This window comes from Rhinopithecus bieti, unplaced genomic scaffold (genome assembly GCF_001698545.2).
Source record: "Rhinopithecus bieti isolate Rb0 unplaced genomic scaffold, ASM169854v2 scaffold_32008, whole genome shotgun sequence".
NCBI classification, from domain to species: Eukaryota; Metazoa; Chordata; class Mammalia; order Primates; family Cercopithecidae; genus Rhinopithecus; species Rhinopithecus bieti.
Window position 1 is genome coordinate 1,952,119 of NW_016814433.1, and position 18,946 is coordinate 1,971,064.

At 49.3% G+C, this 18,946-nt stretch overlaps 1 protein-coding gene across 1 annotated transcript in view; it reads right to left on the reverse strand.

Annotated features, from left to right (window-relative positions):
- Positions 1–18,687, reverse strand: part of PITPNM3 (PITPNM family member 3) — an 86,026-nt gene extending 67,339 nt beyond the window's left edge. Inside the window, exons 1-2 of the mRNA XM_017850531.1 lie at positions 18,595–18,687; positions 5,512–5,619 (exon numbers count right to left, since the gene is read on the reverse strand). Coding sequence (XP_017706020.1) covers positions 5,512–5,614 — 103 coding nt within the window. The 5' untranslated portion in view covers positions 5,615–5,619; positions 18,595–18,687. The remainder of the gene's footprint in view (positions 1–5,511; positions 5,620–18,594) is intronic.
- Positions 18,688–18,946: the final 259 nt, after the last annotated feature.

The following is an 18,946-nucleotide window of genomic DNA, read 5'->3' on the forward strand; positions in this document are numbered from 1 at the left end:
AAAAAAAAAAAAAAAAAAAGAAAGAAAAGATTTCTAAATGATGTGATGCTCTAACTAGGAAAAACCCAAGAGAATCAACTGACAAACTATTAAAACCAACAAGAAATGTCAGCGAAGTAGAAATATTTCAAATACATAGCAGACTAGTAATTTACATTCAGAATATATATATGAAGATCTCCTAAAATCCAATAAAAAGGATAAACAATCCAATAGCATATGGGCAAAAATGGTGTTTAAGAAATTCAGAGAAAAGAAAATAGGATCGGTCAACACATTTATGAAAAGATGTTCAATCTCACTGGAAACCGGGTAAAGACAAAGCAAGACAAGAAAACATTTTCACCCAGCAGTTAGATAAAATGTTGAAGTTTAATAATATCAAATCTGGTAACATATTGTGGGGAAATGGCTAACTTAATCCATGGTTGGTGTGCAAATATACATTTGCACCCTTTTTTGGAAAACCGTTTGACAGTACCTATTGCAATTTTGAATGCTTATACTTTAAACCCATAAAGCATTCTTACAATAATGAAACATGCCAATGCCTATCACTGCAGAATGGTTAAATAAATTATGGTACAACTATGGTAGAGAATACTATAGTATAGGTAAAGATAATAAAGTTAATCTATATATACTCATATGAAAATCTCTCCAAGATCTTCTGTTAAATGTGAGGGAAGAGGTAAGTTGCAGCACTAATGTCTAATACCATCAACCTCTAGAGAGATACCCTCCACATTGAACAACTCTGCAAGGAGGTCTGTAATTGAAGGAATAACTAAAGGAGAGACTTTGGTTTTATTTGTTGCGTTTGATTTTTTCCAGTAAGGATACATTTAAGAAATCAGATGGATATTTATCATGTTTATAGAAGCATTATTCATGGTAGCTAAAATGTGGAAGGAACCTAAATGTCCATCATCAGATGAACAGATAAACAAAATGTGGTATATCCATACAAGGGAAAGTTACTCAGCCCCAAAATGGAATAAAGTACTGATTCATGATGCAACATGAATGAACCTTGACAGCATTATGCTAAGTGAAATAGGCCAGACACAAAAGGACAAATACTGAATGATCCCACATATGTAGGGTACCTAGAGAAGTCAAATTCATGGAGACAGAAAGTAGAATGGTGTTTACCAAGGGCTGGGGAAAGGAGAATGGGGAGTTGGTCTTTGATCGGCACAGAGTTTCAGTTGCAGAGGATGACCAAGTTCTGGAGATGGTTGGTGGTAATGGTTGCGGGGCAATGTGAATGGACTTAATGCCACTGACCTGTACACTTAAGAACTGCTAAAATGGGCCGGGCATGGTGGCTCACGCCTGTAATCCCAGCACTTTGGGAGGCCGAGGCAGGTGGATCACTTGAGGTCAGGAGTTCAAGACCAGCCTGGCCAACATGGCAAAACCCTGTCTCTACTAAAAATACCAAAATTAGCTGGGCATGGTGGTGCACGCCTGTAATCCCAGCTACTCGGGAGGCTAAGGCAGGAGAATCACTTGAACCCAGGAGGCGGAGTTTGCAGTGAGTCGAGATTGTGCCATTGGACTCTAGCCTGGGCGACAAAGCAAGACTCAGTCTCAAAAAAAAAAAATTGTTAAAATGGTAAATTTTATGTTATGCATATTTTGCCACAATAAGAAATGTTACACAAAAATAAAACAAACAATTGCAAAAATAATAATAGAATAATAAATAATAATATTTGAACAATTGTAAAATAATAGTAATAACAACATGCTTCTGGGTGTTCAGCTCATGCTAAAGGATCCCTTTCCATTAAAAAAAAATATACATATACACATATACATATATACATATATACTGGGCCATATATTGCCAAAAAAGATAAATATATAACTAAGCTTAAAATAAAAAATGTATGATACACAGTGCCAGAAACAAAAAAAGGAATCCAGAGACGAAAGCAGAAGCTGAGATAGAGGAGATCCGTGAATCCCATGAGTCAGACGAATAAAGAAAGAGGCTCTGGGATCAGAGCCTAAAAACCGCACTGTGAACTCCACCAACCTGACCTCAGCCTGTGGATGGCAAGGAGCTGATGTGGCACCCACTTTATTGCAGAGACCCTTGAAGGGCCATTCCATCCTTACAGGAACTTAAAAAAAGAACCTTCTTTGCGGAAGCGGCAAAGAAACCATTCACAGACAGTGAGAGAGAAAATTCACACATAAGTAATTAAAACCGTAAGCCTGTGCCACTTCTGGGTGTAGGGTCTAAATTTACACCACCCATGTAGAATGGAAACTCTAAACTATAAATTTAGCCTATAAAATATTCAAGATTAGTGAAACACTCAGGCCCAGCAGGAAAGAAAACAGGGCTGGTCTTTATGAGGACATTTTCCCAACCTAGGGCACACAAGACTCCCCTAAAAGAAGAGAGAGGTACGTGTGACCAAGATGAGTTCACAATCACAAATGAGAAACAAGCGTACACACACACACACACACAGCAGAATTAGCACCCTTGAGAACTGGAGGGATGAGAGCAGTCTGAAAGTGCTGATGAAATATATGACTTAAATGGTGAGGGAGAGAAAAGGTGAAATACAAAACAGAATTCAGGCTTAAAAGGAAGAAGGTCGGCTCCCTTTGGAATTTGTGGAGCATAAGGAGTCTTTAGGACATAAGGGTAGAAGTCAGCAGGAAGTTACCAAAAATGTGAGGGTGGGGCCCAGAAGAAAGGTCCTGGCTGGAGATACAGCAGGGAGTTGCCATCGAGGTGGCTGGAGCGCCATGGAGGCAGTGTGACTGACCAGAGTGTCCAGCATGAGGGCGGGGGGTGCCTGGAATGAGCCCTGTGTCTAAGGGCAGGAAACTTGAAGAAGACAGGAGAATCCGCTCTGTCTATGCCACCAATTTCGATTGCATTCCTTTCCAGGAAGCGTTCACGGATCTTCCTTTCCCCAAGACACTTCCCAGAGCCTCTCAGAGCCTGGACCCAGCCTGTCTTACTGCATAGTAACCTCTGGCTCTGATCTGTCGCTTCCACTCTGCTGTAAGTTTCTAAGGAGTGACAAGACCATCCTGCTTGTCTCTGTTCCCCCTACACTGGGCACAGGGTCGAGCCCCTGTGATGGCTCCATAAACGACTATTGAAATGAATGTGTGTGTTCTGTCGTGTTGTGGGAATTCACGTTATGAATCCACATGAGAACGGGACTCGGAAGGAGCTGGAAATCCAGCTGGCTTCCTCTTCCTCTTACCCTCTTTCCTCTCTTCTTCCCGCTCCCCATTCTGTACTGGGAGGAAACAACACCATCCCTTGCACCAGGAAGCATTTGTGAGGGCTGCCACTTGTGCAAGACTGGCCATGCTTCTCCCCCTTCCATCATTATAAGAATGACCTGCTATCAAAAGCACTTTGCAAATATCATCTCATTTAATCATCGCAGCTTTTTTACTAGTCCTCCACTCTGCAGATGAAGAAACAAAAGCCCAGAGAGGTGATGTGACTTTTCCTGACCACAAAGTCATGGAGTGGCATGGCTAAGTTCAAACCCAGGCTTCTCTAACTCCAACACTGCAGCTTCTGCCTCTCTCCTGGACTTCCCGCTATGCTTCCTCATCCCCTGCCCTCCCGTGCGCTCCCACCTCACTCTGCCTCTTGCTCACCCGAAAGCCCTTAGTTCACACTGGGTCTGAGTCATATACTCTTTAGCAGACAAGTGGGGGTGGGGGATGGGAAGGGGATGGCCAAATGGGTGGTACCAATCCAGATTTGTCTTTTCAAGGCTACAAGCACTGTTGTGGGGCAGGAACTAGAATCCATGACCCCTTCTAGGCCCCCTCTGGATTCTCGGGATGAAGGAAAGAGCAGCAAAGGACCCACTGGCAGATACATGGCTATGAAGACTGGTACGTTGTCTCTGGATTGACCTTGGGGGCCAGTCTCAGAGCCCCCCACCCCTTCTCATGGATGGGACAGTGGTACAGGGCACCTTTCCTTTCAGACTCATGGTTCCTTGAGCCTGACTTTGTTAGGGCCCAGAACTGTGCCAAGCCTTAATCCAGTCAGGTAGGTGAAGCCCTGGACTGGGAATCAGAAGACCAGGAATCTGAGCCTAAAGTTGCCACCAGTTTGGGGGACCTCGGACAAGACGTGGCTCCTCTGAGCCTGGGTTCTTTGTTGGTTAGATGGGATGACCACACCAAGCCTGCCCATTTCTCAGGATGGGTGCTTTGGCATGAGGAGAGCTCTGAACCAAGGGGGCAGGGATGGGGATGAGAACAGGAACAGGGACAGGGCAAGATGGTCACCACCAAGACAGCTGCCACCAAGGCAGCTGTTCTTGTGAGCTGGGCCAGGACTATCTCACTGAACGCCTCCTAAGAGCATGGCCTTGCCCACTTGGCAACTCTGGGCCACAGCACAACTGCGAATGACAGGAGCAAGAGAGGAAGGAGAAGAGAAGATGAGGAAGAAATAAAGTAGGATGCGTGGTATGTGGGGTGGGGAAGGAGGGATGGAAGAAACCAACCTGGGGGTAACGGGTACAGAGGTTAGCACCCTGCATCCCGGATGTGGTTCTAGCCCTGGCTCTGCTTCTCATTCCATTGTAACATTAATCAAATACAGCCCTCAGCTGAAGATCTCTGAGGTTCAGTTTCCCATATATTAGCTCAGATTTTATGACCTCTTCAGCCACGCTGTCCATTTGCATTTTAAAGCCTTGCCCCATTGCTTCACTGTCAGGAGCCCTTCCTGGATCCCCTCTCCTGCCTCCTGAAAGTCATGCCTCTCCCTTCTGAGCTAACAGCCCTCAGCTTAAGCCTGATGCATATATCTTGACTTACACAGTGTCACACATCACAAGACAGAGGTCTCAGATGAATCACCTTTGGTTGCTCCTGCCAAGCACTTATACACAGTAGGTGCTCAACGAGCCTGTTAGTGATGAACAATAGCCAAGCAGATGGACAGATGGATGCCAAAAAGAATCAGCCTGCTTTGTAGGCTGATCAAACTCCTGGTCAAAACTCTTCTCCAAAGAAAGCCTCCAGGATTAATCCCCAGCCATATACTCCTTCTTCAACAGCTCAGCCAAAGGAAATCCTGATTCTCACTGCTGTCCTTCTCTTTCCCCTTAGACCGCAGCTCCTGTCCTGCTCAAAGGCTTCTCCAACTGTCACCCTCCTTATTCAGCAGATTCCAATACCGAAGACCTGGCAGTCCAAGGAGCTTGGACCCAGGCACCTGCCATTTACCACCTGTGCCACTGGGGTGGTCATTCTATGGACAAAGGAAGATCTTTTGAAGTACCCTGGAGCTGTTCTGCCACAGAAAACCCCAAGGAAGTCCCCATGAGAGTTCCTGTAGGTGGCAGAATCTCAGGGATGCTATGAAGGAGGAACCAAGGCAGGTGGACTCGTCACAGAAGACCCAAGTCCCAGCCCCAGTTGCCAGCCCTACAGCCCACCCTGCAACACACCTATGTGCACATCCTGGTTATGAGAGAAGCAGAATCTCACCTTGATGCTCGTCCAGTTTCCCCATGGTCTCGATCTGCTCCACAAGGTCATTGGAGTTCCACTGGCTCATCCCAATGAGGATGGCATTCTTCCCTTCAGCCATCTCCTCTGTGGGAAGAAGCAGTGGTGAGCATGAGCAGGTGCAGCTAGGGATAGGTAGCCTTATCAGGAGCTTATGTCTGAGAGACATTTTCTCTTTTGCTATTTCTTCCTTGAGTTGAGGTGTACCTCCACTAGGTACTGTAGCTAGACAGTTACAAGACTTTCAGAGATTTGTCATTGCAAGAAGGTACTGTTGTACCCTACTGGACCTCCACGTGCTATAGCAAAAGAAAGTAACAAAAAGCCTGGAACCCCATAGAAAGCACCATTCCTAGCACTGAGGGCAGTATATCTTGAAAGTCAGTGTGTTTGGGAAGAAAGAGCAAAACCTTGTCATTTGCAAGCAGTTTTTCCTTAAATTACTGACTTCTCTGACCCTCAATTTTCCCGTCAGTAAAATGGATCTGGCCACAGAGGTGTTGTGAGGATTAAATGAGATAATGGATGTAAAGGTCTTGCTGCAGAGCAGGTGCTCATAGACGACAGCCATCATGGTGATGTCATCACATGAGAAGTAACTCACCACCAGGAGTTGAGTGGATGAGGATTTGTGAGCTGCAGATGTAGCTCTGGAGTAACTGGAGGAGAAGAAACCTTCTGGTTCTAAGGAAGCTTTGGGCTGTATGGAACCTTTAGCCCCCATCTGAATTTTATGACCCTCTTAAAGCCTCTGTTCTCTCGCACTCCTCCCCTCAACCCTGTCTCTATCCCTGTTCTTTCCTTGTCTGAGCATAGTGATTCCTCTGGGAGAAACCAGTGGGGCAAGATTCCATAACCACACTGAAAACAAGGCCCTGGGTCCCACACATCGGATACACACATCTGGTACCGTCCCTTGTCCTACAAAGGGACATTTCTTCAAAGACAATCCCTTAGGCACGTGTGCTGTCCTCCCCACACTTTGCCCAAAAACAGATGTGCCTTTCTGGTGAAGAGCTTTGTGCCCTCCCTCACAGAACAGACATCAAAGGGTGTTGAGGACAATCTCCAACCTTATGATAATTAAGAATAAAGTGTTGAGATCCATTTCACTGCCAAAGAACTTTACCAACAGAAGGAATCAATATGGTGGATCTGAAGCTTTGGGAGCTGTCCAGAGTTCTGATTCACTCTAGCACTCAGTTGACCAGACCCGCAGTTCTTGTTAGGACATCTCCTCCTGTCTTATTTTATGTATCTATTTGATTGACTTAACAACAATTATCTAACCGTTACCACACACTGAGATTATTATAAGTGCTTTACAAATATTAACTCGATTCTCATAACAATACAAAAAAGGTACAATTATTGTTATCCCCATTTTATAGACAAGGAAACTGAGGCATAGAGTAGCTGAGGAATTCTCGCCCAAGGTCACTGGCTAGAGTCAGGATTCAAAACCAGGTATACTGTTTCAAGAGTCCTGAAATCCTGCCATCCTGATAGCCTGCCCTGGACATCCTGTATTGGCTGCCCGCACTCCAGCCAGGCACCACACACATTCGGACAATTTCCTGAGCCTGGCGTGTTCCGTCTGGGAACTGGTTTATTCCGTACTGGGCAGAGCCCTGACAAGGTTCCAGTGAAGATCCTGCTGCGTGTGAGCTTTGTGCTTTTCCACACCCTCCACCATTGTGTCTGTTTTCCTACCTTTTAAACAACAATAACGACTCTGGCTCTATAGCTCTGTCTAGCAAGCTGCTGTGAGTACAACACAATTTGAGGTGCTAGAAACAAATATAAGGTCATATTATTCTTCAGGAAGCAGAATTATGAAGAGGTTAAGAGCTCAATTCTGGTGTTAGACTGATTGCTTTCAATCCTGGACCCACCATCTGCTAGCAATACAACTACAGTTACCTCATCTAAAAAATGATATCATCGTAGTCCCTATGTCATCGGATTGTGGTGAGGATTAAGTGAGATGATGCAGGCAAGGTGTTTATAAGAGTGCCCCCCACACCGTAAAAGTACAGGCTGAGATGCTATTGCACGATGGTATCATCATCACCATCACCACCGCCAGCAGCAGGAGCATGGGTGTTATGCCCTACGCTCACTCTTGGTTCCACTCCTGCTGTTGTCGGCCCCTGTGACACGCTAGCCCAGCTCCAGAGTCAGGTAATCAGGATCAGCCTGATTACCACCTTGAGTTCTTTGTCTCCTGGTTCAGTTACTCAAGCATGGAGCTATCCGTTTTGAATAGATTCCTGAGCACCTACTGTGTGCAGGGTGAGACACGACCTCCCCCTGCTGGAATCCAATTTTGTGAAAAACATGATAGAAATACCTCTGACATGAGCTGGGAGAGGCAGGTATGCAGCAGGTGCTCAGCATATCCTAGCTCCCATTTCTTCTACAGTGCCATAAGTCCTGTCCCAGTGGTGCATGCAAGGCTAGTGGAACCCTGTGGGGTCTCCCAGGGCTCTGGAGGTCTGAGCATGCCTACTCCTGCACGGCCCTGGCCTCTTTCCCCTTTTTTCCTAATCACCAGTATACCCCTGCTCCATCTTTGGCTCTTGGGCTTTTGTCTGTTTCTGATCAAATATGTTTTTCTCTCCCAGAGTCTCAGCATGCTTCTCTCACGCTTTACATCTGGCCCTGACTCACTCAGATCTGAGCTCTCTGGACCCCTTTCTATGGGTCTGTGTCTCTCTTGGTCCTTGTAGTTCTCTTGGCCTCTCCCAAGCTCTCCCGTGCTGCCTGCCACATCTGTATCTCTCTCTGGGTGGAACACGAATGCATAGCCTTGCTCTCGTCTCACCCCAGCACCTTTCTCTCTTTCCTTTCTCTGGGTCTCACTTTATTGGACTGGGTATGTTTCTTTCTTGATCTCTCTCATTCTCTATGGATTTCTCTTTTGTCTCCCCAGGTCTCTGTCCTCAGGATCTCTCCAGCCCCCTGCTCCCTAAGGGTCTTCTCCCTCCCCTCCCTGTTGTCTCTTGCTCTGTGTGTGTGCACGTGTGCATGTGCATGTGTGAGTGTGTGCATATGTGCATGTGTGTGCATGTGTGTACATGCATGTGTGAATATGTACATGCATGTGTGACTGTGTACATGCATGAGTGTGTGCATATATGCATGTGTGTGCATGTGTGTGTGGCCCTCTCTCCCTCCTGCTCCCTCTCACTCTCTGCTTTCTCGTACCTTCTCTGGCATTCTCACACTCCCTGACCCTCCGCCCATCCCTGTCTCTCTGCTGCTCTGTGTACCCTCCCAACTCCCCAACATGCTTTCTCTCCCACACTCAACCTTTACGTCTTCACTCTGGCAACAATGGGCTTGTCCCCTGAGAAGCAATAAGAACACACACACACACGGAAGCAGCAGCAGCAGTATCTCCTTTTGGAGCCATTCAGGCAAAGAGGGGAGCTGCAGGGCTCAGCTTGCAGTCTTTGCTCTGCTTCCCACATTGTAGGACAAGCCTCCAACAGGACCTGTGGAGCCACACCGTGCTCATTTGTATAAATGCCCTGCTTGATTCTGCTTTTCACCTTCTGGTGACTGTCTCTTGCATGCTAATTCTTATCCTGGTGATCTCTGCTGCGGACATGGTTTTAACATGTACTTCACCCTGCTGAGACCTGACCCAGCTCTGACGAAGCTCCAGGCTGAACCTCATCCACTGCTACCATAGCCCTGGCCTTGACCACAGACTGACTCTGACCCTGGCCAAAACCTGGTTATACTCCTGTAAGCACAACCTCCAATGCTATAAGGAAAGCCTTTCTTCTTACCCCGGAGCTTCTATTTCTACTGTTGACAGGACTCCAGAGTAAAGAATCTCCTTGTCTTCGCCGGGTGCAGTGACTCACACCTGTAATCCCAGCACTTGTGAGGCTGAGGCAGGTGAATCACGAGGTCAGGAGTTCGAGACCAGCCTGACCGACATGGTAAAACCCCATCTCTACTAAAAATACAAAAAATTAGCTGGGCATAGTGGTGGGCGCCTATGATCCCAGCAACTCGGGAAGCTGAGGTGGAAGAATCACTTGAACCCGGGTGGTAGAGGTTGCAGTAAGCTGAGATCGTGCCACTGAATTCCAGCCTGGTGACAGAGTGAGACTCCGTCTCAAACAAACAAACAAACAAACAAAAAATTCTCCTTTTATCATGCCAGGAAGGCTTCACCTCCAGCTCATGGAGCCGAGGGCTTGGTCACATTCTGCAGATGGCCCATCCAGTAGCACCTGTCATCAGGCTCACAACATGGATTTTTCCAAGAACCTAGATATGCATTGCTTGGGGCTCTGGGCCACAAGATTGCTCATATTCACCTTGCACTGCCCATCACGTGCCGCCATGGCCCCCCATAGTCAATACCATAACTCCCTCTTCCTTGTGAGGGGCAGTCCCGGCACAGCTCATCCCCAGACGTGTTGGGCCTGGTTCCACGGCGTTTTGTCTTCCACTTCCCCTCCCCTAATGGGGGAAAAGGCAGGGGAGAGTGGCGGCCCACGGCACACCTGTGGTTTGCTTCTGTGATGGCTCCTTGGCCCAGGAATAGTCATGCAGCTTCCCACAGTGACATCTTTCCACTCCCTCCAGGAGACAAACACTTCTACCCCTGCCATTCTATAGATGAGGAACCTGAGGCTCAGAGACCCAAGACTTGCCTGAGATCAGACGGCAGCCAGTCAGTGACACAACCATCATGGAAGCCTGGTCCTCTACGCCCAGAGGACACATAGCATTTTCTTCTACTCCCCCACCCTCACCCTTGGGGTTAGAAACCCCCGGGAGGCTAAGTGATCACAGGGAAAGCTCAGATCAAAGGCTTGGCATGTGCCCCCCATTCTCTGTGAGACCTGACCCTGACTTTGAGACTTTGTCTATAAAATGGGATGATTTAGCCCTGCAGTACCTTCCTCTCCCAGTTGCTATGGGAAACCAGGAGTTGGAGGCACAATCAGATTCTGCAACACAGAGCCCAGCTCCTCAGGCCCCAGCTTCCCACTTTGGGGAGTGGGGGAGGGGAGGACCAGCCAGGCTGGGCACCTCAGTGCCCAGCAAGAAACCAAGGACACAACAGACAGGGGGGTAAATGCAGAAAGGAGGACTCCTCCAGCTTCTAGCTCAGAGAGTTCCCTTAGCCCTGCCAAGGGAGACAGTCTTGTGCTTTGCTCTTGATCCAGCTACCCAGTGCCAGATGTGCCCTGACAGTAAACCCTAGCTCCACCACCACCACCACCACCACCATAATCACCCCATTCCTGGCCCTGATGGCACTTTTGTCTCTGCAACTGTCAGGGCCTGGCCTGCTTATGCATAGTCATGGAGGGAGGGCTATTTAGATACTGGAGGGGGTGGGGAAACCAAAAGAAAAGAAGTATTTCCCATTCAAGTGAGGGAATGGACCTGGACACCATAGCCAACAGAGCCTTGCAAGGCCATGGGGAGCCTCATTGACAGATCCTTCGAGGTAAAGCCCAGCATCCTCATTTCACAGGTGCAGAGCTGTGCCACTGGCCCACGGCCATGCAGAACCTCAGAGGAAGGGCTGGGCTAAGAATCCACATCCTGCCAATTAAAGGGACTTCCAGTAACACTATCTCCTGGCAGTTAATTTCATGAAAACACCTCTGTTTGTACCTAGATGTTTGCTGGCTCTAACTGGAGTGTTCTTTCCATCTAAGCAGAAGGTTAAAGTGAACGATGCAGCTGATATTTTCTAAGTGAAGACATACATTTTGGTATAAAAACAGAACATAAAGTGAGCTAGGCTTGGTATATCCAGCCAAATCCCAAACAAACTCACCCAATGCCACAGTGACTGCTCCAGCCCCAACCTTGCGTCCCTTCAGGGATGAAGACCTCAAAAGACAGTTTCATTTTCTCTCTAGAACTTAGCCAGGGACCCTGGGAAACCTGAGCTGCTCTAACAGGTCAACCCATCCTCCTTGGTCCACGAAGCTTTTCTTACCCATGGCTTCTGGCCGGACTACCTGTCACCCAGCAATCTTCATCCCTCACAATGAGGAGCTCACTCAAGGTCCAGGCATGGTTCCATTTTGAGGATCCATCCTGCACTACAGATTTTGAGTTCTGCATCTCTGGCCTTCTCTGGGAATGGGACAGAGGTACCCAGGGCCAACCCTGAGCCTCGCCAGGAAAGCATGTCCAGAGGACACCCACTGCCTTCCACAATACGGGTTACTGGGTCTAGTCCACCCTCTCTCTCCTCGCTGGGGCTGTGAACCCACAGTGAACACTGAGCCAGTGCCTCCCTGGCTCACTCCGGCCACACCAGCCTTCCTGCCGTTGCTCAAAGACACCAAGCTTGAGCGCAGTGGCTCATGCCTGTCATCCCAGCACGCTGGGAGGCTGAGGCGGGCAGATCACCTGAGGTCAGGAGTTCAAGACCAGCCTGGCCAGCATGGTAAAACCCCATCTCTACTAAAAATATTAAAAAAAAAAAAAATTAGCCAGGCCTGGTGGTACATGCCTGTAATCCCAGCTACTTGGGAGGTTGAGGCAGGAGAATTGCTTGAACCTGAGAGGTGGAGGTTGCAGTGAGCCGAGACTATGCCACTGCAGTCCAACCTGGGTGACAAGAATGAAACTCCGTCTCAAAAAAAAAAAAAAAAAAAGAAGATGCCACGCTCATTCCTCCCATCACTTTGCGCTGGCTGTTCCCACTGTCCAGAACACTCTTACCCTGAGACTTGCAGGTGGTGCATTTCTCATTACTCAGCTCTCATCTCAGGGGCACACCCCAGGGAGCCTCTGACAGCCACCCACTCTATCGCGTCCTTTTATGTTATATGGTGGGGACAGTCTCCATTTTTTAAACAGCATTACTGAGGCATAATTGACATTCCATCAACTACACACCTTTAAAGCACATGGCTGGGTAAGTTTTGACATATGTACATACCTGTCAAACCGTCACCCCAACCAAGCTAGTGAACAAGGACCCATCCCCTCTAGAAGTTCTCTCCTGCCCCTGTTTATCCCTCCTCCCCCAACTCCCCATCCCCAGGCGACCACTGATCTGCTCCTGGCACCACAGATTGGTTTTCATGTCCTAGACTGTTGTATAAATGGAATCATACAGGATGTACTCTGCTTCAGTCTGACTTCTTTCACTTGGCATGATTATTCTGAGATTTATCCATATTGTTGCATATATCCGTGGTCCATTCCTTCTCAACTGTACCACAATTTGTTCGCTCACTGATGCCCATTTGGGCATTTTCAGTGTGGGGCTATAATCCATCAAGCTGCTGGGAACATTCATGAGCAAGTCCTCAGGTGGAAAAATGCTTTCTTTTTCTTGGGGAAATGCCAAGGAGCAGAAGGGCTGGGTCACATGGTAGTGAAGTATGATTCGCTTCTTAAGCAGCTGCAATAGATTTTCCCAAATGATTGTATCATCGTACATTCCCGCCAGCCGAGTTTGAAAGTCCCAGTGCCTCCGCATCTTGGTAAGTTATTATTATTATTATTTTGAGATGGAGTTTCGCTCTTGTTGCCCAGGCTGGAGTACAATGGCACGATCTCAGCTCATCACAACCTCCGCCTCCCAGGTTCAAGTGATTCTCCTGCCTCAGCCTCCCGAGTAGCTGGGATTACAGGTATGCTCCACCATGCCCAGTTCATTTTGTATTTTCAGTAGAGACAGGGTTTCTCCATGTTGATCAGGCTGGTCTCGAACTCCTGACCTCATGTGATCCTCCCGCCTCAGCCTCCCAAAGTTCTGGGATTACAGGCATGAGGCAGCCCCTTGTAAGTTATTTTAATCAGTCATTCTAATAAGTAGGTAGTGGTATCTCATTGCAGTTTTGATTTACAATAATGACATCATTCCCTAATGATGAATGACATGGAGCATCTTTTCACGTGCTTACTTGCCATGTATATATCTGATATGGTGCAGCATTTATTCCTTTGTGTTATTTTATTTATAGTAATTCTTTTTTTTTGTTTCAGACGGAGTCTTGCCCTGTCACCCAGGCTGGAGTGCAATGTCATGATCTCGGCTCACTGCAACCTCTGCCTCCTGGGTTCAAGTGATTCTCCTGCCTCAGTCTCCCAAGTAACTGGGATTACAGTTGTGTGCCACCACGCCCAGCTACTTTTTTGTATCTTTAGTAGAGGGGGTCCTTCACCATGTTGGCCAGGCTGGTCTCGAACTCCTGAACTCGTGATCCACCTGCCTTGGCCTCCCAAAGTGCTGGGATTACAGGCATGAGGCACTGTGCCCGGCCTATGGTAATTCTTAATAGAATGTATTTGCTTGTGTATTGTCTTTCTATTTGTCACCTACCACCACCACTGGGCTATAAGCTCCACTGGCTAGGGCAGGACTCGGTTGCTCCTGTATCCCCCACACCCAAAAGAGCACCTGGCACTTGATGGACAGATGCGCCATGAATACTGTTGAAAGAGTAAATGAATGAGGCTGAATTCTAGCTCCCGCTCTGCCTCCTCGTGTGGCCCTGAACAAGGTTCCCCAGCCTCCGTTTCCCAGCTTGTAAAGTGAGTCAGAGGTGTTGGATTCAGAAACCTTGAGGAGCCTCCCAGCTCTGGCTTGGAATGGGTTGGAGGCCACATCCCCTTCTGGCCGCTCTGGGTTTTCCCTCACTCTGCATCTTCCAACCTTGGCACCGCTGGGCCATGGTCCCCCAGATATCCTGTCTTGGCAGTAGGGGGAGTGACACTTCTTTTGCATCTGGGAGCCTGGACTCCATAGCCCACCCTGCAGCACCTAATCACTCCTGAGCCCCAGACCTGCCACCTTAGCCAGAGGAGCTGGCACCCTGCCGAGGAGTTGTTATGGATCCAGAGAGCTCAATACTCCTGCCTGACTGTTCCCTAATCCCTCCCACGCCTTCCATACACAACCAGAGACCCCCAGAACCCAGAACTCCCCTCTGCTCCCAGACCATGAGCTCCAAGGACCTCTCCAAGTGAACCCCAGTGCTGGGCCAATCGGTTGGGCTGATGGCCACAAGGGAAGTAGGATGGTCCCAATATCCGTAACACAGCAAAGGAAAAGGGCTGACCTGGACACTAAACTCCTGGTTCCAGCCCCTGCACTTCCACCTTGATGTGTGATCTGAGGGGGGGGGGGTCCCGTCTGTGCTGTGGCCTCAGTTTCCCCATGAGTGCACTGAGGAGGGAGATACAATGTTCCCAGGCCCGGTCAGTGCTGGTACCCAGCAATGCAGTTTCTTCCGGTGTAGACGCCGTTGGGTTTCTCATTCCGCTGGTCATTTTTGTATCAGTTGAGGTGGGCTGGGGTGGGGGATCATGACGGGGGTTATGGGCAGAGGAGGGAGTACAAATGCAGGAGCTCTCAGGGACAGAAGGCTGCCCAGGCGGCAATGAGACTGCCACACCCACTGCCCAGCTGGTCTCTGCGGGGAGGCACAGAGAAGGTCACCTGTGAAGACCTCCAAGCATGCAGGAACCATTGGACTAGACATCCATGGCAGTCAAGGAGTCATCTGAGGGACTCATGGGGGAAACCCAGGGAGCTTTGAAGGCTTTAGTGCAGGATGACTGAGTCGGGCTGGATTTAATGGTGTTGGCCTCACCACAACTATAGAGTTGGAAATGTTGAGGCCATAGGGTGCCAGGCCCTGCTCAAGTGGAAGACAGAGACCACACCCAGGGTCAGGGTCAGGGTTCAGCCTGGGCTGGAGAGCAGAGGGCAGGGAAGCAGCCCCTCAAGAGATGCTCAGAAGCCCATGACCTGGCTCCAGACACAGAGCACTGGCTGAGCTAGGCTGTGCTGGACCAGACCCCTGGATAGAGAGAAAGGATGGCTTCACCTCTCACTGCCTTGAGCCAAGGAAACACACAAAGGCGTTGGTCCAGGGAAGAATGGAAAGGAGGTCAGGAGTCGGCAAATTAGAACTAAAGAGGATCCCAGCAGCCTGTGGGGCGGATCCTGTGGCTTAGGAATGCAGATGCTCTGGAAGAGGGCAGATGGGAGGGAGGCTGCAGAGATATACGAGGTTCTGTAGGGTGTGTGGAGAAGCAGAAGATGGGGAAAGACAGGGGAGAGTCTGATATCCTGAAAGAAAGGGAGAAGAAAAGAAGGAAGTGGCCGGGCGCAGTGGCTCACACCTGTAATCCCAGCACTTTGGGAGGCCAAGGCAGGCCGATCACTTGAGGTCAGGAATTCGAGACCAGCCTGGCCAACATGGTGAAACCCAATCTCTACTAAAAAAAAAAAAAAAAAAAAAAAAAAATTAGCCAGGTGTGGTGGCACATGCCTGTAATCCTAGCACTTTGGGAGGCCGAGGCGGGCAGATCACTTGAGGTCAGGAGTTTGAGACCAGCCTGGCCAACATAGTGAAACCCCGTCTCTACTGAAAATACAAAAAAAAAAAAAAAAAAAATTACCTGGACGTGGTGGCACATGCCTGTAACCCAGCTACTTGGGAGGCTGAGGCAGGCTGGAACCCGGGAGGCAGAGGTTGTAGTGAGCCAAGATCGCTCCATTGCACTCCCGCCTGGGCTACAAAGCAAGACTCCATCTCAAAAAAAAAACAAAAAAAAAACAAAGGGGATGATGAGAAAGAAAACACAGGGCCACCAACACGGGAGGAGTGAGAAGTGGGGCCAATGTCACAGCAGAATGAGCCGTGAGATGGGAGGGAGAGGACGGAGACAACTGAGGGGCCAGGGAGACAGCCGTCAGTGTGAGAAGCACTGCAGCTGCTCTCACGGACGGCAGGTGAGCAGGGCTTGAAGGGATAGAGCTGACCCTCGTGCCACCCACAGATGCCTCTGTTGTCAGCTGGGAACGCAGAGCCCTGATGAACTGCAGAAATGTTTTAAATGAAAGTCTTCCAAGCATCAAAATATTGAAGCCGTTGTTGTCTCACTGTGGGTTAGTTGCTATGGAGAAATTCAGCCCCGGCAGCCACTCTAATCAGACGCCCATGGGAGACAGGCCCCAAATGGGCTGGTTTAGGGCTGGCATCAGGGGAGAGGTTCCCCGCCCAGAGCCAAGAATCGTGGGGGCTCAAGTCAGAACAGCTCCCCACCTACCAGCCACGCTTCCTAAAAATCACCCAAACTGAGTCTTCTCCATTGTTGGAGGCACAGAGCTGATAGGGAAACTGAGGCCCAGAGAAGGTGAAAGACCCGCCAAGGTCACAGAACTAGTCGACGGCACGGCTGAGACCACATCCCAAGTGCCTGCTCTGGATGTCTTCTAGATGTCTTCCCAGCACGTAGTCTGCTTCTCTTCCAAGACCCCGTTTGCCAGGCATTTCAAAGCCGGACCCATCTCAGGAGTAAGTCAACACCCTAAAGACAGTGACTTCCCAGAGTGGGGCCACGCAGGCCAAGCAAGAGACCTTCCTGGGCTGTGGAGCAGGACCCTGGTGCTTCTCCTCGACTCCTACGCAGCCCAGCCAAGCATGGCTGGGGAGGGTCTTCTCTGCTCAATTCCAGACCGACTCCACCTTCCCGTGCCCGTGCACCTGCCTGGGTGTTCACACCTCTGAGCCTTCGCTCAGGCTGATCTCTGCCTGAAATGCCCACCCCATTGGATGCCCCTTTTTTTCAATCCCAGTGTCAACAATGCTCCTTGCTATGTCGTGGATTGGCCATGATGAGATGCAGAGGTCATTTGCCCATCTTTCCTGTCTCTCACCTGAACACTGGCAACAGTCTTTCGAATACTCTGACCCTCCCTGCATATATGAGGCTCATTTTTTTTTTCTGAGACAGAGTCTTGCTCTGTCCCCCAGACTGGAGTAGAGTGGTGTAATCTCAGCTCACTGCAACCCCTGCCTCCTGGGTTCAAGTGATTCTCCTTGCCTCAGCCTCCCCAGTAGCTGGGATTGCAGGCACCCACCACCACACCTGGCTAATGTTTTGTATTTTTAGTAGAGACAGGGTTTCACCATGTTGGCCAGGCTGGTTTTGAACTCCTGACTTCAAGTGATCCACCCACCTCGGCCTCTCAAAGTGTCAGGATTACAGGCGTGAGCCACCGCCCCCCGGCCGAGGCTGATCTTAAGTTGCACCAACTCACAGGTGCACGCAGCATCTCCTCGCAGTCCCCTCCCCACTGCCTGCCACATCCTAGACACTCAGCCTTCCTCCAGTTCCTGGAATGTTCCTGTCTCTCCTACTTCAGGGCCATCACACCTGCTGTGCCCTTTGTCCGGAAGGTTCTTTCTTCCTCTCTTCACCTTGTCAATGTCTTCCTCCTTAGCTCTACAGAGAGAGTGTTAACAACATCCTCACCATGTTAAATTAGGTGCCCCTCTGACGTCTCTTCTCTCTTCTCTTTTTTTTTTTTTTTTTTTGAGACAGAGTCTCACTCTGTCACCCAGGCTGGAGTTCAGTGGCACCGTGTTGGCTCACTGCAACCTCCGTCTCCTGGGTTCAAGCAATTGTCCTGCCTCAGTCTCCCAAGTAGCTGGGACTACAGGTGCCCACCACTACACCCAGCTAATTTTTAAAATATGTTTAGTAGAGACGGGATTTCACAGGGCCACCTGTTAAGGGAACACACATGTTGGCCAGGCTGGTCTTGAACTCCTGACCTCAGGTGATCCACCTGCCTTGGCCTCCCAAAGTGCTGGGATTACAGGCGTGAGCCACCATGCCTGGCCTGACTGTTCTCTCTTACAACAGCTGGCACTTCTACTTAGCGGTGGCACTTCCACTTAGTGGCAATGCTCCCCATTCGTCATTGTATTTTCCTGTCCTGTTCTTGGATGTCTGCCTCTCCTGTGAGGCTATAAGTTTGATGAGAGCAGCAACATGGCAACTGATTGCCACAGGATCCCGAGCACCTAGCAGAGTTCCCGGCACATGGTAGAGGTTCAACAAATATTTCAAACAGCAAACAGGCAAAGGCTGAGCCCCTGCTCTTGGCACACGCATAGGATGGGTAAGTATGGAGTGTGGAGCTGCAGATACCATGTCTGAGTGGGGAGGGATGCGAACACCCAAACGGGATCCTCTTCTTGAGGTTTCTAGGAAGGTCACCCAGCCACTGATGTGAGATTGGGGTTCACTCACCTCTGGCATCAAAGAATTCATCATCTGAGCTCTCCACGGAGTCACTGAGGACATTTCGAAGGTGCCAGGGGGCACCGCCGCCCGGGGGAGGGCCACCTGTTAAAGGGAACATATCTGTTAACCAAGCCTGAGATGGTGCCCCAGTACGAGGGAGGTGACCCAGGACCCCCCCGCCTGGACTAAAGGCCAGTTAGCATCCTGCACATCTGTGCCCTCTCCCTCCGAGGCCTCAGACCTCATAGAGACCTCCCTCTCCCGTGCTGTCATTGAAGCTCAAAAGCTTCTCGGAGTAAGCACAGCAGAGCAGGAATGAGTGTGCCCATTTTGCAAGTCCTAACACCGAGGCTGGTGG